Source organism: Mobula birostris, chromosome 7 (genome assembly GCF_030028105.1).
Source record: "Mobula birostris isolate sMobBir1 chromosome 7, sMobBir1.hap1, whole genome shotgun sequence".
Classification (NCBI taxonomy): domain Eukaryota; kingdom Metazoa; phylum Chordata; class Chondrichthyes; order Myliobatiformes; family Myliobatidae; genus Mobula; species Mobula birostris.
Genome location: NC_092376.1, coordinates 57,866,973 through 57,888,471, shown reverse-complemented (window position 1 = coordinate 57,888,471; position 21,499 = coordinate 57,866,973). Strand labels below are relative to the sequence as shown.

Here is a 21,499-nt window from a genome sequence, read left to right as displayed (position 1 = left end):
ATTTGGGAACATTATGTTTTAAGCTGCCCTTTGTTGTAGATGCCAAAATACTCGTTAATTTGGAAGTAGGGACCTTGGGGTTATTTTAAAGGAATAGCAAGTAGGATGAAGTTAATTATAGAAATAGATTTGGAGTTCTCTGAAAAATATTCCTAGTTTTCTGCTGGTTTGAACTTTTATGACTTTTGTTTATTTGGTGCACTTAAGCCATGAGTCTAATCATATTTTGGTTTTTATCTGAGAAAATATAGATGTAGTATTGTGTTTTGGGTTCCACAGACATCCAACTAGAAGGTAATATGTTGATCAAGAATGAAAGGAGAAATTTCTCAAATAGAACAGATCAAACACCAGCTCCACTACTCTTGTACGTCAGTTAATGAGGTGCCCACCAAAAGCAGACAGGGTCTTGAAAGAACATACACAAATTCTATCAGTCAGACCCCGATGATCTTGTGGTCACCCTGCCAGTGAAAGCTGCTGTGAAAACTGCAGTGAACAGAAATGATAAGTGAAAATGTATGTATTTACAATGTTTTGTATAAACCCCACATCTATTGTGTCTAGTTAGTTTTATTCAACCTAAAAGATCAAACTACGAAGTGTAAATCTGTATAAGCAATCAATATTTCAAGTGTAGCAAAGTGGGAAGTATTTTGACATTTAGATGTTTGGGTGTATGGAAGAGTCTCTTCAGAAAATAAAACAGAACAGTAATTTAGTCTCCTCGAAAAAAAAAGTGCTGGCATTCACTTGGATCTTTGTAATCACATCCTCACATCATTAGTAGTTGCTAGAAATCTTTGTAGAGAAATTAAGTATATATATATATATATATATATGTACTGAAGTCATATCATTTTATTTACAGGTATTTCATCCACATTTTCCATTGTTATGTACATCTATTGGATTCAAGCTCTTATCGCTGTGATGGGTCAGATCATTGAGCCAAGTAAAGTGTGCCCGTACCCGATGGTTAAAGTTCAGTATGGCTGGTCCTTCATGGTGGCTCCTATTAGTGCATTCTTTTCCATACTTGCAGGCTTACTTTTCTTTCAGGTTGGATGCATTGCTCAAAGGAAAAAACAGAATATATTGCATTCCATGCCATTTGACAAGGTCGGTGATAATGAACTCTAATTGCGTTTTCATGTTGCAATTTCCTTTTTCTCCAATTTTTTTCCCCATTTCTCCAGAGGTCACGTTCAGTAAATACTTGCAGCCCTCTTGTCCCTCATCCCTCTCACTAGTGCGTATAATTGAGTATAAGGAATTAATGCTGATGAATGGTTCATTTGGCCTCGTACAACATCCATATATGAGTGCCGTTCTGCATTCTGTATTGTAATCAGATTGCAGCACCTTGATTTGTTTCCCTCTTTAATAAGCCCAGGGCATAGAAGTAAATTGGATTGTTTGTATAGATTTTTTTAGCTTGCACAATGTTGACTGCTAGTCCTGTGATCTTCTTAGTCTGAATTATTCATGATTATATATTTCCTCTTGAACAACTAGAAACAACTTTGTAACTTTCAAACATTTTTAAAGTGAAGCCTGTATCCTATATTTGACTTTTTTAATATATCTGAAGTTAAATTAGTAGAAGGCATTAACCACTACAACAGATGTTCACAAGACACAAGACTTCGTAGTTAAAGCAGAGAAATGAAAAATATACTTAATAGAAATAATCTCATTCTGTATTTAATTGTGCTAGATCTAATCTGTGGTGCCTGGTATTTACAAGGGCATTCAGAAAAATATTGTTCTGTCCACACACACTTCCTTCTAGCGGATACACAACTCAAATGTCATCATCTCTATTGATATTCATTTGAATAACATCATTCTATTTTGAGCATTTAGCAAGATTCTGAAAAATATTAATTAATATAGTGAGAAAATTTAGTTCAATCTTTTGTTGTCACCACTACTAGTGAAACTAGGATATCGAAAATCTTTTATCTTCGGAGTGATTAGACTATAAGAGACAGGATCAGAATTAGACATTTTGGCCCTGACAACTAAGCATTAAAATTAAAATTAAAATTTAAGAAAAAAATCTCATCAAATAAGTAATAAAGTCCAAAACTGCTATTGATATCTTTAAACCTTGCCAATGTGGATGTAAAAATATGTTCACCAATCCAGTTATCAGAGTGGGAAGCTGCAGTATATTTGAAAAGAGTTGGAGGTTTGGTGAAGTGATTTTATTCTCTGTTATCTCTGAAACCATTTGCATAATGAGTGACTAATTTACTATTAGAAAAATAATGTTCCATTGGAGTATTCTACAGTTTCCATATACTTTTCTAACAATGACAGTAACTAATTTATCCAGCCTTGATTTATAATCACAGCACAGCAACAGGGCTCTTGTCCATGCCAACTGTGATGCCTAGCCATGCCAATCCCATTTGCTGGCATTTTAGCCCTTATACTCCATGCTTTTCCTATCTAGCTATCTGTTTCAAATACTGACCATAAGACAAAAGACATAGGTGCAGAATTAAGCTATTTGGCTCATCAAGTCTTCTCTGCAATTCCATCATGGCTGATTCTTTTATTTTTCCCCTCCTCAGTCCCACTCCCCAGCCTTCTCCTTGAAACCTTTAATGCCGTGGTCAATCGAGAACCTATCAATTTCTGCCTTAAATACACACAACAACCTGACCTCCACAGCTGCCTGTGGTAACAAATTCCACAAACTCACCACCCTCTGGCTAAAGAAATTTCTCCACCTCTCTGTTTTAAATGGATGCCCCTCCACCCCGAATGCCCGTGAAGCTCTCTTTTTAAATGAGCACTGCCGACCTGCAAGTCACCTCCTCACTGTGTGGTGCTCCGCTGACTGGGCCACTGGAATGACTGATTAAACACTGTAACTGCATCTGCCTACATCAGCTTCTCTGTCAGCTCTTTCCCCATCACCACCACCCACTGAATAAAGACCATACCCCTCGCAGAGTTTAAATTTAAAATTTCTTTATATTTCTTCTTTCTTACTTTAAAACTGTACCCTCTAGTTCTAGATACTCCAAACCTGGAATAAAGACTCTGGCTGCCTATCCTACCTGTTCCTTCCTTAATTTTATAAACCTCTTTATGGTCACTCACCAGCCTCCTGTGTACCAGTGAGAATAAACCCAGCTGGTCCAGTCTCCCCGTACAGTAAGCCATTCATCCATCCCAGCAGCATCCTCACAAATCTCTCAGTCATAGACTTTTACAGCACTACAGCACAGAAACAGGCCCTTCAGCCCATCTAGTCCAAGCTGAACTATTATTCTGCCTTGTCCCGTCTACCTGCACCTGCACCATTGTCTACTGCACTTTCTGTATTGCTTCCACATTGTTTCTGTACACAATACTTTAAATGCTGTCTAATTAATGTTTTGTAGAGCTGCAACATAATATCCCAACTCTAATGTTCAGTGCCTTGACTTATGAAGGCAAACATACCAAATGCCTTCTTCTCTTCCCTATTCATCTTCCAGTGAGCTGTGGGCTTGCACCATAAGATCTCCCTGTTTATTAACACTCCTAAGGTCCCTGTCATTTAGTTTAGATGCTTCTGCCAGAAATTTATGTCCCAGAGGCATACACACACTTGTCTGCATCAAATTCTGTTCGCCTCTGCTGTGCCCCTTTGCCCATCTTTCCAGCTGATTGATGTCATACTGTATCTTTGGACAGCCTTCTTATCTATGACTCCACTAACGTTCATGTCAACTGCAAACTTACTAATTAGACTACGTTCATCTGGACCTGAGTCATATATGTCTATAACAACAAAGGTTTCAGCTCCGATCTTAATGTTACGCCAAACGTTATAGACTCGCTGTCAGAAAATAGCACATCTACAACCACACCCTTCCTATTATCAGAAGTAGCTTTAGATCCAGGTTTGTCAACATGCCTCAGATTCCTTGTGTCTTAAACTTCTGGACAACTTACCCCGCGGGCCATATTCAAATGCCTGCTGTGCTCTCTTCAACAAATTTCATAGCTACCTCCTAAGAAACACTTGATCAGATTTGTGAATCTTGACCTCTCATCACAAAACCTTGTTGACAACTAATGACTCCTTGCCTTTCTAAGTGAGCATAAATCCTGAACTAACTTGCCTATCAGTGATGAAAGGCTTACTGGCTTGTAGCTTCCAAGCTTATCCCTAATGCTTTTTTTCTAACTACAGCTGATAAAGTTGCAAATATTTCCATCAGTTCCTCAGCAATCTCCTCCCTTGATCTGCTTAGCATCCTTGGATAGGTCCTCTCAAGCTGTGGGGATTCATTCACCCTCGTGTGCACCAGTACTTTTAGCAGTTCCTCTTTTCTGATGACATGCTCAGAATATCAATGCACCACTCTCATAACTCTTCAGCCTCCACATCTACCTTCCTGGTAAATACAGGTGGAAAGTATTCATCTATGACCTCACTCATGTCCTCTGGTTCCGTACATAGATTACCTCTTTGGTCTGTTTGGAGACCCACTCTTTCCTTACCTGCTTTGTTGTTTCTAATATACTTATAAAAGGTTTTGGAATGTTACTTAATCCTACTTGCTAAAGTTGTTTTTTGGACCCTTTTTTCCCCTCTTAATTTCTTTCTTAAGTTTACTCCTCTATCCCTATGAACCTGAATGGACCTGAATACCGATTTCCTATACCTAACAAAGGTTCCCTGATCAAACTTCAATACTCTTCATTAACCAAGTTCCCCAACATTACCATCTTTGTTTTTTACTCTTACAAGGACATCTTGTCTCTGAACTCTTGCTTTTAAATCATTCCCCTCTGACAGCTGCCCTCAATCTACAGTACATGTATAGGAAAAATCCCCTCAGTTTAGAGAAGGGAAAAATCTCCTCAGTTTATTCTTTTGACTTTCTGCTTAGTGGGATAAACAGAAACACAGGATAATGATTTCCTGCTTTCTAAGGATATGTAATCTAGATGTTTTAAATAGCCTTCAACTCAGATTCTGAGATTTGTTGAGTTCAGGCAATTAAAGAAAGTTCGCTTTAGTTTCATTTTCACTGATGCAGTTTCTTGTGAATCTGATTTACTCTTTGAGATAATCTCATTCTGACTTTATTCTACTAAAATTGTTAAGTTTTACAGTCAGCACTGTAAGTAGTTGCGAGCTGTTGTTAATGTAACAACAATAAAGGCAGTCAAAAGGAATCCTGATACCAATCCCACAAAATTGTAGATTAGGGGCTCCCAACCTTTTTTATGCCATTGAGCAATACCATTAAGCAAGGAGACAGTGGACCCCGGGTTGGGAACCCCTGCTATCAATGGAATCTTTGCCCTACTAATATCTGTGTGATCTTAAGAAATATGTGAAAATTCAAATTAAAAATCTAAGGCAACTTAAGGAGAAAGATTGTGAAACTTCACTTCAGAAAACCCACTAGTCCCTAAGGCCATGCTAGTTTTATAATTTTAAGCTGTGTGAGATGATCACTTCTCCAGTCAGAAATAGATCTCACATGATTACATATTCAAGCAATATTTTAATAATTGCCAAAGACAACAATCTCTTTCATTGGACACAAACCAACATAATTTTTTTAAAAATAGCAGCTTGCCTGTGCACATCCTGTCCCTTATTTTCTTTCTTTGTTAATACTTCATCCTAAGTGTCTAGTTGTGTCTCCACTCAGATGGGTAAATCTTCCTGATTCTGTTAGGTGGTATCAGAAGCTGTGATCCTTCTATGGAATATACAAGAATAACATAGTACAATTGATGGTGTGATAATTGAGCAAAGATTCATTCTGATAATATTACAGGTAGGTTTAAAGGAGTAGCAGATTTGTATTTAAAATCACTAGGAGCAAAAAAAACAATATTTGGGATCAGGGATTACACTTGAAGTTAGGAAGCAGTAGAGATTGTGACCTTGGATAGTAAAATAGTTAGTACAAGCTGAATGGCTGGTTTTTGGAATAACGCTTCGCCTTCTACATAGCAAATCCAGGCCTATTATGTTGGGGCAGAATAGATAGTTGGAAGGTTAAAAAAAAGGCTCAGAATGTCACATTGGAATGAAAAGAAAATTTTGTATAAGGCGTGTTCTGGTACACCTAGCAATAATGCTAAAGGGCAAATCATAAACATGAGAAAGTTAAACACGAGATGTTAAAAGGCATCTTGTTGCTAGAAAAAAGAGGAAATTTAAAGCTAATTGGCTGACCCAATTTGAGTGGCTGACACAGCAATTTAAAATGTAACTTATATTAAGGAGTAAATTAATTTAACATAATTCTGTTTTCATTTCCAAAATCACCTAAGCATATGAGACATTCATTATGCAACACTACAAGATCTGATAGCTAAGGGAGCCTTGTGGTTTTGGCACTAGGCCAGCAACACAAATTCCCAGAAGTGAAAGACTCTCTGTAATATGTTGAATGGAATTGAATGAATCTGTTAATAAATGGATAGGCACTAAAAAAGAAGAAAACAGCTGTAACTCTTGTTAAAAAATCAGTTCAGTGATGGAAACCTGTTTGGAATGCCAATAAATGCTGTTTTCTAAAAACATTAGTAGACTAAAATGTATTATCATTTCTTGAAAATATACTAGCCTAATAGATATGAAATTTCATGAGGATTTCTGCTGCAAGTAATGTCATAGGTCATGTTTTCATGGAAAAGTCATTTTATACAATAGTTCTGCTATAAATGAACGTTTTGTATATTATCTTCATAGTGAAATGATTTCAAAGAAGCCTTTTAAATTTTGCTGTCCTGTTTCCAATGACAGTGCATTTTATTTGTGTGCGGTCATGGGAATCTGTGCTACATATCTGTGATAGGTTACTTGCAGAATAGGTCTGTGCAACACAACATGCCATACCAAGAGCCCATTTGCTGACATCATGTGGGGTTTTCAACACCTTTGACAAATTGTCATCACAGCCAGAACTCTTAAAAGAGCAGCAGGTATGTTGTCTGGCAGAATTGGGAGGGGGCTTTAGTTGCAGCCAGGAAGAAGAGCAATTCATCCTGTGAATATCATGCTCCTGTCCCTGGGGGTTAGCAGATACAGCATGGACCAAAATCACAGGGATGTTGACCTACCTGGGTCAATATTCTGGGTCTGATTCTAGATTCAGGTTTATATCTGGTAGATGAAATGTACAGATGGATATACATCTGATACAGTACACTACATTCATAACACTTGTGGGCAGAGGTCTCTTGCTGAATGCCACTCTGTACAGTATTGATGAGCACAGATTTGTCTCCATATAACATGGGTATAGCACTGGTGGACAAATCTTTGTAACTGAATAATACTGGGACAATGAACAGTCTGTCAATGTATACAGATCATATACTAGTTGTCACAGGTCTGTTATTGTATAACATAGGGATAGTACTAATCTAATCAACTGATCAGGTACTAATCTGACATCATTTAACATTGAGGTACAGTACTGGTAAGCACAGGTCTGTCACTAATAATATGGATATAACACTGGGGATAGTTCTGTGTGCAGGATTTGGGTAAAGCAGTGTTCAGGCAAGGATCTGTCAGTGTGCAACTGTTGTCAATCCTCACTGGCATTATACAATGTTTTGTAAAGCTGGGGCAGGCACTGAGGACTGTAAGAGTTTACATTACCCACCCACTGGCTGCTCCACTCCAGGTTTTGTGAGAGGCAGACATGTGTACATGAAATGATATATGCTGGTTATTCAGGGAGGAAGAAACCTCCTTCCTATTCTTAAGAAATGTGTGATGTTTGACTTCAGGAAGATGTCACTACCTAGATTTGTAAGCCAAAACACTATGTTTTGTGCATTTTTCTTTATTAATTGGGCAAAATCAAATGCATTTTTCATGAGCATCCCTTGGAAGTGGTTGGACTGCAAATCTGATCCCTTCCACAAAAGGAATTGTATTTTACTGATGCAGATTATGAATTAATTTTTGTCCATTAATATTTGTTGTATCTGTAGTACTCAAATGTATACAGAAATCTGTTTATAGTTCAATTTCACAATAAAGTTTGGAAAATATAAGACAGTTGAAATTTATTTTTATTCAACATAAGTCTGTTCCCACACTTTTTTTTACACCAGTATGACTTGACCAAAGGAACCTCATACAGGGAATCACATTCCATTCTGTAGAACTACAGTCCTGACGAAGGGTCTCGGCCTGAAACGTCGACTGCACCTCTTCCTAGAGATGCTGCCTGGCCTGCTGCGTTCACCAGCAACTTTGATGTGTGTTGCTTGAATTTCCAGCATCTGCAGAATTCCTGTTGTTTCCATACTAAATGGGATGGTTTCAGAACCATCACAATATGTCGTCTTACAGGCCAGCATATACGTTGGTCTACCATTATAATCAGTGAGGAGTGTAGAAGTCAAATTTAAAGTAATTTTTTTAAAATCAAAGTACATATATGTCACCATATGCTATCTTGAGATTTATTTTCTTGTAGGAATTCATTGTAAATACACAATAGAATCAATGAAAAACTGCTCTACAGTTGAAGGGCATTACAAAACAATTACCTGTGTAATTAAATGGTTATTGTTGAAACTCAATCTTTCCAAGCCTGTATACATTACTGCAGGTTTTCTTCGGGTTTGTATCCTCAGCCCAAGCATCTTCAGGTGGTTCGCCTGACAAATCCATGCTGACTTTCTAGCATCCAATAACAGTAAACCTAGTCTAGTTCTACTTTATTACCTGCAGGAGGAAAGTTGTAGAAGGAACAAATAAAGGACAAGATTAATCAAATGGCAGCATGATTTTTTTTTACGAGTAGATCCTGCTTGACCAGTTTTGAAGTATTAACAAAATGTATTAATGAAGGCTGTGCAGTTGATGTCTTTTATGTGGACTTCAAAATGGATTACCAATGTACCAGAAAGAAGGTTGGTTCAGAAGGTTAGAACCCTAGAACTAAATTAAAATTACCTTGGTAATTGGAGACAAGGGATAATAAAGGATAGTTGTTTTGTGATTGGAAGGCTGTGACCAATGATGCAATTCAGGGACCCTTACTGTTAACTATATACATCAACTATTATGATATAAATATCGGATATAAAGTTTACAGTTATAAACATTGGAGGTGAATGTTACAGAAGAAAATAGATCTGGGCACGAGATAATATCGGTTAATTCATATGAGGGCTGATCAATGGTAGATGGCATGTAAATAGAGTAGAACTTAGTTCAGCACAGGAGCTTGCCCATTGGACCATGATGTCTGTGCTGAGAAAATGAAACTAATCCCTTCTCTCTGAACATATTCCCTGCATATTCATTTCCTTACCCTAAATCTTCTTGAACACCACTGTCATATCTGCTTCCATTGCCATCTCTGGCAGCCTATTCCAGAGACCTACCATTGTGTTAACAAAATTTGCCCTGCACATCCCTTTTAAACTTCACCAATTTCAGCTTAAAGCTATGCTTACCTTGTGGGTAAAAGAAAATTCTAGCTGTCTGCCCTACCTACAATATGCCTCCTGTAATTGTACAAACATCAATTGGGTCTCCCCTCTGTCTCTGATTTAACACTAATTATTGGGGGCAGCATGGTAGTATGGCCCCAGCTGTAAGATCAGGGTTCATATCCTGCTGCTCTCTGTAAGGGGTGTGCACATACACCCTGTGACTGTGTAGGTTTCCTTTGGGTGCTCCACTTTCCTCCCACATTCCAACAGCATACAGATGAGGATTAGTAAATTGTGGCTATGCAATGCTGGCACATGATCATGGCCGCACTTTTGGGCTGCCCCCAGCATAGCCATGGACTGTGTTGGTCATTGTTGCAAATTGATCCATTTCAATGTATGTTTCAATGTTTCGATGTGTATGTGACAAATAAAATTAATCCTTAATATTTAGTAAGTATGAAATAATGCATTTTGGGTGGTCTAATAAGATTAGGACAAAATGGGGTCTTAGAGAATGTTGATGAACGGTCCTTGCTGTACAAGTACAAGGTCCCCTGAAGATGGTGCACAGGTGGATAAGGCAGTGAAGAAGGCATAGAGGATAGTACATAGAACATAGGGCAGTGCAACTGTACAAGCCCTCTGACCTATGATGGTGTGCCAACCTTTTAATCTACTCTAAAGTTATTCTAAGCCTTCCCTCCCAGGTGACCATGCATTTTCCTTTCATTATTATTATGCCTATCTAAGAGTTTCTAAATGTCCCTAATGTATCTGCCTCTGCCACCACCCCAGTAGTTCATTTCTTACGCTTACTGTTATGTTTGTTTTCAATAAAGACAAACTTGGGCATGGGTTTATGCTAGAATATTTTATTACTAAATACTTGTTTAACACTGAGTGTGTGCTACTAAGTAACCACCATCACTTCTGGTTCCAGGTGACCTGCCCACATTGCCCACTGGAAAGCGCAGTTCTTTATAACACATCATTCCCCTTTAAAGAAAACCAAACACGAGGCTGTGCCCTCATCAACCTGGAAGGAAAAATAATATTTTCCAACAAATATATCTACACTCCTTTAATACGATTCTATCCCTTACCTTTTTTTTTTGAATTTTCAATTTCAATTGTAACGAGCAAATACCGTCCCTAATCCACTCGGCAACATTCTATTAGTTTCTGAGGTAGTTCAAAGATCCTTTCTGGTCTGCTGTTTGTTTCCACGGGAATGGTGCTTGCATTTGCAGTGTTAATAATTGTTTCTGAGTTCTTTCAGAGAACTATGATCAACATGTTCACTTTTTACATCTGCTGGCCCCTTTGGTGTACTGACAGATGACATGCCACAGCTATAGGTTGGAGTAGTGGTCACCAACCTTTTTAAGCCCAATATCACCTACCTCGACCTTAGTGAAAGGCAAGATCTACCTACTAAATCGTTTAGAGAAAACACAGCTCAGATTGTACTTCCAATTTGAGGCCTTTTATTTTGGCTAAATGTATTTGAATTACATAAAATACTTCTGTCAAACTTTCAAATTAGTTCAAACAAGAAAACACTGTAACTGGCATATCAAACAGGCCATAGCTGTCTTTCTTTAAGAATATTACAATACTTCACACCTTTAATTCCAAGTTTCATTATTTAGTTTTATTTCAACATGAAAAATAAATGAATAAAAATTGACTGTTGCACTCAGTGTGATGACTGGGGCTGAATACTTTCTGCTAGTTCCCTGAAATTTGGCTCATAACTACAGACAGCCAGTCTGAGACAGTCTGTGAAGTGTCTGTCAGTAAGAGAGCTCCTGTACTTAGATTTAATAATTTTCATCTGTGAAAATGCAATTTCACACAGATAAGTTGACCTGAAGTAGGCACTGACTTTCAGTACACATGTGGTGAGATAAGGAAACTTCTCCCTGCTGACAAGCCCCCAAAAGTCACCATCCCCTGATCTTGCTTTAAACTTGATGTCATTTTGCAAATCAATTATTTCCATTTCAGAATCATTTGGCACACCAAATACTTGCTGGAGTTTGGCTGCTATCTGTTCTATATTGATCATTCGAAATGGGTTTGAAATAAATGCAGCAATATCTTTCATGATGTTTAACTCCCCAAAATGCCGATCGAACTCTATTGCCAGTTTGTCTAAGTGAGCACAGTTCTGCTCAGGGTGAAAAGCATTTTTTTCTGTGATGACTGGTAACATTTTTTCCAAGTTGGGAAAATGTGTCAGCCTCCCTTTTTCTAAATTTGAAATCCAAACGCCGAGCTTGGCCTTAAACACATTTACGGCGCTTATCATGTGGGTTAGGTGTTGGTCCTTACCCATGAGCTCATTATTAAGTGCATTTAATTTAGCCATTATGTCTGTCAGAAACGCTAAATCCAGTAGCCACGCATTATCTGACAGCTCATCATGCTCCTCATTTCTTGCTGACAGGAGAGTCTTTATCTCAGGCAGCAAGTCAAGAAATTTTTGCAGCATTTTTCCGCGACTCAACCACCGAACATCAGCATGAAGAATTATGTCTCTGTAAGCGGCATCGAGCTCATCCAATAATGCCTTGAATAAGTGGTGCTGAAGCACTTTTGCTCGAATCAAGTTTATCAGTTTGACCACCAGTGTCATTACATGAGAAAAGTCCACGACCTTCCCAGCCAAGGCCTGCTGATGAATCACACAGTGATAATCCAGGAAGTTGGGAAAATCAGGGTCATTACGGCACAGTGCTATAAAACCAACGCACACACCGTGCATTGCTGGGGCCCCATCAGTGGTAATTGCCACCAGTTTATGAATGGGGGTGTCATTTTCATGGATATATTTTTTAAACTCATTGTAAATATCCTCACCTCTCATTCTCTCCTTTAATTGCAAAAGCGTGAGGAAGTCCTCCTTTGTTGTAAAATCCTGGAAAGCCATTCTGATAAATACAACAAGCTGAGTTGTTTGCATTACATCCAGGGATTCATCGAACTGTAGTGAAAAGTATTCACAGAGTGACAAGTCCTTTAACACTTGTCGATCCACGTCCTCTGACAGTGACTCTACCCTCCTTGTTACTATTGCAGGGTCAAGCGGTGTATTATGTATTGCGGTTGTGATGTCGCTTTTGTTTTTAAAGTCATTAAAAACAGTCTCTGTGGTAATGACCATTGCTTCCTTGAATAAATCGCCATCTGTAAAAGGCTTCTTGTGTTCAGCCAAAAAGTGACTTACACGAAATGGTGCGTCAATAGCAGCCTTATTTTGAGCAGCATGTTTTGTGAAAAAGGATTGCTGGGCCTTCAACCCTGATTTCAGCTCCTCAACTTTCCTGGCATGAATTACGCTCTTTGGGGGGGGGGGGGGGGTAGGTGTCTTTAAATTTCTGGTGGTTGGTGTTGTGGTGCCACTCCAGATTCCCTCTTTTAGACAGTGCTTGTATTTGGTGGCACAACATACATACACACTTGTCTTTCACCAAGGTAAATAGAAATTCCTCTTCCCATCTGGATGGAAGTTGTACGTTTTCACCTTCTTTCGTGGAGCCTCCGCCATGCTAGCTATCTTGCAGGATAGCACGAGCGAGTGCCGTATATTGATGTTTGCGAAAGTCTGTACTCTTATCTAACCTAATTGGTCACCTTGATGCAGCACAACCTACTCTGAAAATGCGGTGCGTGGCGGGGGAGCTATACACACATGCACACTAGGCAGAAAGAACGGAACTAAAACCCTGCAACCCGGAAACAATCTCTCTTTACAAATAGTTTTCAATAGCGAAAATATTGCTATATTACCATTATCCTAATTAGTATTACTTATTTTTATAATGCTCACATTACAACAGTATTTGTGTATTTATTTTTCATTTTTTTCGGGATCGATTGGGAAAGTCTCAAAGATCGACCAGTCGATCATGATCGACGAGTTGGAGACCCCTAGGTTGGAGTTTGTTGTTGTAGATTCACATGGTTGCTTCTCAGAGGCGTCCTTCACTCTGTCTGGATCTGTTAGGAATGTACAGTTTCATCCTCTTGCACATATCCTTGCACAGACCATGTGCCGGAATTGTGATCTTGGATTTGCACTTTATCTCCAGACTTCAGGATTGGTAAGCTTTTTGCAGTTTTTTTGTGATACTGTTTCTTTCCCTTTCACCTTGTGTGCTCCTTTAGGTGTCAACAAGTTTTCATGCACTAGAAGGTTAGCGCTTGTGTGTCGAGCCATCAGCATTTGGGTTGGTAAAAGGCCATTCTGCAATGGAGCTCTTCTGTAAATCCGCTCTTCCATCTTACGCTTTCTTCCTGACTCCCTTCACTACCTTGACCCAACTCTCTGCTAGACCATTAGATTTTAGGTGATGTGGGCTTGAAGGTATATGTCAAAATCTCCAATCATTGGCAAAGGACTCAAATACACAGCTCAAAAATTGTGGAGCATTTTCTGCTATTACCTTACGTGGATCTCTATGCCTTACAAACACAGCTTTCAGAAAGGTGATGCCTGCTTTGCTGGACGTTGATTGTAGTGTTGCAACCTCTAGGTAATTGGAAAAGCAGTCTGTTACAACAATATGACTCTTCCCATTACAATCAATCAGATCAACTTTGAAGTATGGCCTGTCTGGTACAGCATGTGGTGTAAGTGGTTCTGCTTGCTGCTTTTGGTCTGTAGCTAAGGCATATTTCACATATAGCAGTGGTCTGGCTGATGTCTTAGTTCATTCTTGGCCAGTACATCAGGTAATATTTCCTCACCAAAATGCCTTTCATATATCTTCTGGAGAATTTCCTTGCATAGTTACACTGGAATCACAAACTGTTCCCTTTGAAGACTATATCTTTCACTACTGACAGTTCAGCTCTGCGTGCCCAATAATCCCGAATACACATTGGGCAGTCATTCTTAGCTGCTAGCCACTCTTTCCATATTGTATCTTTGAGTACTTTCATTATTTTCTCTGACCCTGCTGCTTTCATAATCTATTCTATCAGGAGATACTGGAATGCAGGTGACGATCATGTCAACGTAGGCCTGTATATCTGTATTAACCCCTTGGTCACTTTTTTCTTTCTTGTTGACTGCTCAAGACAGTCCATCAGCAGCAAACATATTTTCCTGGTTTGTAGATATTCTTTACATCATATTTCTACAGCCTTAACGACATGCATTATATCCTCATGACAGAGTCATTCAGTGGCTTGGACATAATTGGGACCAGTGGTTTATCGTCTGTTTCCACTTCAAAAGTTTGTCCATAGTTGTACTAATGGAACATTTCATATACATATGTGCAGGCGAGAAGCCCTTTCTCTGTATGTGCATAGATAGCTTCTGCACTCATTAAAGCCCTTGACACAGGTTGCCATGTATCTTCATGCTGCTACAGTAGTACTGCTCCAAGGTCATACTAGGACGCATCCACCAAGATTCTAGTACACCTTTCTGGATCATAAGACTTTAGCATGGGCTGAAGCTATGACCCTTTTCAGTGTCTGGAAACACTTGCCTTGCTCATGAGACCAAATCCACTCATTTCACTGCTCAAGGAGTAACCTAAGTGGTGCTGACACAGCAGGGATGAACTTAGCCAGGATAATCACCATCCACAAGAAACCTCTCAAATCCACTTTGTGTTGGGGCTTCTCTGTGTTCTCAATAGCTGATGTCTTTCTTGGATTAGGCCTCACTCCCTCTTCATATAGGATATCTGTTATGAATATTAGTGTCTTAACACCAAACTCACATTTCTCTTAATTTAATTTCAAATTGTCATTCCATGTCACATCAGGCACTTGTCTCAGATGTACATCATATTCATCCTTCGTGGACCCCCAGAACGATGATATCATCCTTCATGAACTCCACAACAGGTATGCCTTCAAAGATAATGTGGATGGTTCCTGGTGTGGGCAGAATCCGATATGGTAGCCGAAGAAAGCGCTATCTTCCCTGTGATGTGTTAAATGTACACAGTCTAGAACTTGCCTCATCAAGCTTTACCTGCCAAGACCTAGAGGATCCCATATTGCCAAATTAAAATGCTCCCTCTTGATGGCTTCATTGAGATCTCTTGGGTCTAGACATTTGGGCAGTGCTTCATTTTTCTTTTGTGCAATGACCAGTGAACTCTCTCAGACTGTTGGTTCTTCTAATTTCCGTATGATATTTAACTGCTCCATACATGCTAGCTTTTGTTTAAGTTTGTGGAAATAGAACTTTCCCGTGTGCACGGACATCAGGAGCCTTGTCTCACCTATATGAATTTTGAGTACATCAAGTAAGCATCCGAGCCCCTCAAAGACATCTGCATACTCTTCCATGAGTGTGAGGTGGCCATCTTTGATCTGTGAAAACTGTTTTCACCAGGTAGAGCTTTTCACGTATACTCAGACCTAATATTGACTGTACTCTCTTTTCAGCGATCAGTAGCTGTGCCTTTAGGTGCTGCCCCTTGTGCTTGAAGGTCACTGTACAACCTCCATTTACTGAAATATTCTCTCTGGTATAGCCTGCCACTTTTAACTCTACTGGGTAAATCTTGCTGTTTACTTTGAGAGTCTTGTGATCATCCATAGGGGATAGATTTACCTGGGCTCCAGTATCAGGCTCGAATGGAGCTACTGTCTCATTCACAATCACTGGAATAATCTATTCTGTTTTAGCAGCACCCGCAGTCTATAGAGAATCCACAATCATTTCTTCTATTTCTTCATCAACTGTGTGCCTTTCTCTTGATGGCCCAGCTTTGAAGTACTTTGCAAAATTATTCTTCCTTCCACAATTATTGCAGGACTTTCCATAAGCAGAACACGTCTTAGCTGCACATATGCCACATTTGCTGTTTGAACCTTCATCTTTGCTTTGCTGTTGCTTTGGGAAACGCCTTGAGCGCTGCTCCTCGCCTTGTGCTCATGTGGTCTCTGCTGCCCTCCACATATTCACAGCCTTTTCCTGAATCAGATCTTTTTCATACAGCTGTCTTTCCCTAAGACCATTATCTGAAGTTCCACTAATTATTCTGTGTGACGAAATCCTAAGGTTTACCCATTATGGATGGTGCCTTTAAGACCCTTTAAGAAGCACAAATAGCTTGTTACAGAGATACATAGAGAGAGAGAGAGAGAGAGAGAGAGGTGAAGACTGCTCACAGTTTGTTTGGGATTTATGCAAGGACACTGCCAGTTTCTGAATTCCTACTGAGAAAGAGGGGTGGAGCTACATGATGGACAGCTGGTGTTTGGCACAAAAGTATTTAAACCAGCGTAGTACTTGTTTTGCAGGACATGCTGATTCACTAAGGTGTGGTGCAATTGCCACTACACTTTCAGGTGCCCACGAGTGTGGGACTGAAGATCGATTAAGAGGAATCGATCTGTGATTATTAGTGCATGAGGGAGCGACCCTGTGGAGTCCACCAGTGGGTCTAACCCTTGCCTGGGTTGGTAGATTATCACTTGTAGACGGCGCTCTTAAGTTGGTCAAGTTTGGCTAACTTGGAAGTTTCGGAGGACAACGGGAATAATCCACAGCATTGGCTTACTTGGATAACAAATCACCTCCCTCTCTCCTCAATTCTACTCAACTCAATATCATGAACTGAACTGACTTCATTTACCTACCATCATAAGACTGTGTCACTTATCACCTAAGCTTGAAGAAATTTGGGTTTTATATTTCCACACCTATATATGCATAAATTCTGCTAACTTGTTCGACTTATCTAGTTTTATATTACTGTATTGCGTAGTTACTAATAAAAATAGTGTTAGTAAACAGCAAAACTAGACTCCAGGTGTATTCCATTTCTGCTGGTTCTTTTAACCCGTTACAGAGTACGTAACATCTGTCTCTAACTAGTGAGTTTCTCAGATCTCCAAATACACAGGAATTACTCATTGAGAAGCTCAGCTTAGCATTGGTCGAAGCCGACAGCTTGTTTCTGGTCATAGGGAAAAACATATCTCTCAAATATGATTTTTTTACTTGGAACAAAATACTCCCTAAATTTTGAAATGTAATGTAAAAGCTATCTCTTTAATTTGAAAGCTGTTATAAATGTTCAAAGCATCTTCACTAATTACATGCAGAAAAATACACACTTTCAAATTTTCATCAGTCCCTCCCGCTCTACTAGCAGCTAAACATATAATGAATCACTGTTTGAAGTGTTTACAGTTATCAGAAAGATTGTTGGTAAACTGCACACATATGGGAGGACTTAGCTTATCCATGACGGGATCTTTTAGCCTCTCACATGAATGATTCTTGTGATTCTGGTGAACTTCGGGAACAACATGCTCTCTTGCCTTGCTGGCCAGTTTCCCTTTGTCACTTCCTGCTAGCACCTTTCAAACTCATGCAGTCTCTTTCTCAATCGCGCACGGTATTAATTTACTCTCCATGTTGTACTCTCACACTGACCTCTGACACCATGTTATGTTTGTCCTTAATAAAGATTAACTTGGCATGGGTTTAGAACAGGGGTTGGCAACCTTAAGCACAAATGATTTTCAAGTATGTGTTATTCATTAATTTGAGGCAAAACATAACTAAATGTATTTAAATGGATAATTCCCATATTTCAAGTTTCTTATGGCATTTATTTGGCCCACTGTCAGCTCATCAATACGTGATCTGGCCCAAAGAAACAAAAAGGTTGCCGAACCCTGGGCTAGAACATTTTATCGCTGTACTTCTACTCAACTCTGAGGGCCTGCTACCAAGTCGCCATCGTCACTTCCAGTTCTGGGTGAACCACCCACATTGCCCACTGGGAACTAAAATTCTTTATTATGTACACACTAAAAAAAAAGTACTTCTGACTTCCCTCCTATAATTCCTTCCATCACCCTCTCACATTCGCTGTCTGGGAAAATGATGCTGGCTGTTGACTTTGTCTATGCTTCTTATATCCCTGTACACTGCTTACCAATTCACCTCTTTCACTCCAAAAAGAAAAACTCTCACTCCCTCAAACTTTTCTCATATCTCTAATCCAGAATGGCATAATTAATTAGGATGTGGAGGTTATGCTAAAGCATTAAACAACATTGGTTAGGCCACAGCTGGAGTACTGTATATAGTTCTTTTGCCTTACCATAGAAAGGACACGATTGCACTGGAGAGAGTGTAGATGATATCCACTAGGATGTCAGCTGGGATTCAGCATTTCCATCATGAGGAAGGATAGGAAAGATAAGTTTTCTTTGAATTAGGAGACACTGAGATGGTTCCTGATCGGTATAAAACTTGAAAGGTATTAAGTAGGCATATAGCAGGAAATCATTCTCCATAAGAGAGCTATTTAAATCTACAGGGCACAGGTTTACGGTAAGGTATGAAAAGTTTAGAGAGAATCTGAGAAGGAATTGCTCCCTGTGAGTGGGTGAAGTCTGGAACACACTCCCTGAATGGGTGGTGGAGACAAATACTGTCATTATAAAATCATCTAAATGAGTATTTGCATCTTAAATGCAGTGAAGGGTACAGACCAAATGCAGGTAAATGGAATTGGATAAATGTTTGGCATGAATATAATGGGCTGAAGTGCTTGTTTGTGTGCAGCAAGCTCTAAATCTGTAACAGCTTACCAGGCAAGTAGTTTCTCTTGAAAAGATGAATCAGAATCAGAATCAGATTTGTTATCACCAGCATGGTGGCGCAATGGCATCAGCACCGGACTCCGGAGCGAATGCTCCCGAGTTTGAATCCAAGTCGGGCCATCCCCTGAGCACGCTTTCCATCCATGCCGGGTTGAGCGTTGAGCTAGTCACACGGCTTCATAAAAAAAAGGGTCGAGTCATGAAAGTTTATATCGTGACACAGTTAATCCGAAAGGAGACTAATCCTGACACCACGCGCCAGACAAGAATGGCTGACTGTCTGGTGTGAGACGCAAAAAAAATAGCATGTGATGTGAAATTTCTTAACTTAGCAGCAGCAGTACAATGCAATACATAATACAGAAGGTTGTTGGGTGTATTTAAGGCAGAGATTGATAGGTTCTTGATTGGACGTGGCATCAATGGTTATGGGGAGCAGAGCTGTGGAGTGGGACCGAGAAGGGGAAAAAATGATCGGCCATAATTGAATGGCGGAGCAAACTCAATGGGCCAAATGACCTAATTCTGCTCCTTTGACTTATGGTCTTGTGGTTTAATTCCAACTGCAGTCTCCCTGCCCATGTTCTAAAACTTGTGAGAGAGGAACTGGAATAAGAAATTCTTGGCCTCATCACCAAAATCATGTAAGTGTGGGACAACTCAAAAGATCTTGATGACCTTAATTGCACCCAACTTCAAGAAAGATGACATCCAAAAACAGTAACAACTGAAGGATCTTTTATCCTGTGTGATGAAATAGTAAAATTTTTCACAGCCATCTATAACTCCATCACAATATTGATTCTATTCATCTGGAAGCACAATGGATATATTTTTTACTGTGCAATAAGTCCAAGAGAAATACAGGGAGCAGCATCAACAACAATACACCTGCTACCTGATTAGCATGTAAGCTGTGATCTTATGTAAATGGTGCACAGCAGACACAAACTCAATTCAGCCATGTATCATGTGAAGTTGTGTCATGTTCTTGACTTTTCTGAATCTCCTCTTGCTGCAATATATCACTTCCATCGCCAATGAGATTTGCACCAGGTTGAAGTTAATTACAGGATAAACATAAAGCTGCTCCATTCTAGAAACAAGGCTCTCTAATATCAGTCAATGAGCTACAGTACACAGATGATGCACATGTAGACCGATGAACATATTTGGGGGCTGATCTCCCAGTCGTCATTGATTCATGAGAGAAAATGGGCCATAAAAAAGAGTTAGAGTGTAGATTTTGATGCTTTAGGTCTTTGAGGTTTCAGTGAGGGAGGTTTTAGTCACAGAAGGCAAAAAAACTGTAGGTTGCGTTTTTTTTCCTCCCTACAGTTTATTGTTCTTCTTTCTTTATGTTTACTCAGTAGAGATACCAAGAAGGATAGTGGAATGCTCCTCTTGCAGGATGTGGGACAGCAGGGAGACCTCCCGCATCCCTGACAACTATATCTGTAAGAAGAGCATCCAACAGCAGCTTCTAACAATCTGCATTAAGGAGTCAGAGCTAGAACTGCATGGACTCCAGATTATTCGGGTGACTGAGGTTGCGATAAATAAGACATATGGATTGGGAGTTACAGCCAAGTGCAGAACACAGGAAACTGGCTGACAGTGCAGATGAGGAAAAGCATTAAGCAGCCAGTGCAAAGTACCCCTGTGATCATCCCCCTCAACAACAAGTATACCACTTTGGATACTGTTGAGGTGGGAGTGATGTAGCAGAGGAAAGTCACGGCAGTCAGGTTTCTGGCACTGAGTCTGACCCTACAATTCAGAAGGGAAGTGGTGAGGAGAGGTGGGCTACGGTGATAGCAGATTAGTTAGTTAGGGAAACAGAAAGGAGGTTCTGAAGACAAGAAAATGATTCCCAGATGATATGTCGTCTCATGGGTACCAGTGTCTGGGACATCTCGGATTGAGTCCTCAGCATTCTTCAGTGGGAGGGTGAATAGCTAGAGGTCGTGGTTCATATAGGTACCAATAATCTGGCAGGAAGAGTGAAGAGGTTCTGCAAAGGGAGTTCAGGGAGTTAGGCGCTAAGTTAAAGGGCAGGACCTCCAGGGTTGTGATCTCAGGATTGCTACTTGCTCGTGAGGCCAGAAGTATGAAGATGATACAGTTTAACACATGGTTAAGGAGTTGGTGTAGGAGGGAGGGCATAATATTTTTGGATCTTTGGACTCTCTCTCAGAGAAGGTGTGACCTGTACGGAAGAGATGGTTTGCAGCTGAACTGGAAGGAGACTAATATTCTAGTGGAAAGGATTTGCTTGTGCTGCACGGTGGGGTATAAACTCAAGATACAGGGGGATGGGAACCAGAGTGCCAGAACAGTTAGTGGAGAGGTTGTGGAGACAGATGTTGGTAAGATCTCAGAGAATTCAGGAATCAAAAGGTTGAGCATGGTGTGACTAGCATTGTGAGCTGCATATATATCAATGCAA

At 39.8% G+C, this 21,499-nt stretch overlaps 1 protein-coding gene across 3 annotated transcripts in view; it reads left to right on the top strand.

Annotated features, from left to right (window-relative positions):
• LOC140200230 (transmembrane protein 182-like) overlaps positions 1 to 21,499 on the top strand; it is a 124,428-nt gene that overhangs the window by 78,278 nt on the left and 24,651 nt on the right. For 2 of the 3 annotated variants that reach the window (XM_072263239.1, XM_072263240.1), the window contains exon 6: positions 872 to 8,022. The exons of the other annotated variant lie outside the window; for it this stretch is intronic. In XM_072263239.1, coding sequence (XP_072119340.1) covers positions 872 to 1,143 — 272 coding nt within the window. In that variant the 3' untranslated portion in view covers positions 1,144 to 8,022. Of the gene's footprint in view, positions 1 to 871; positions 8,023 to 21,499 lie in introns of those variants that run through there. 3 annotated transcript variants of the gene reach the window in all.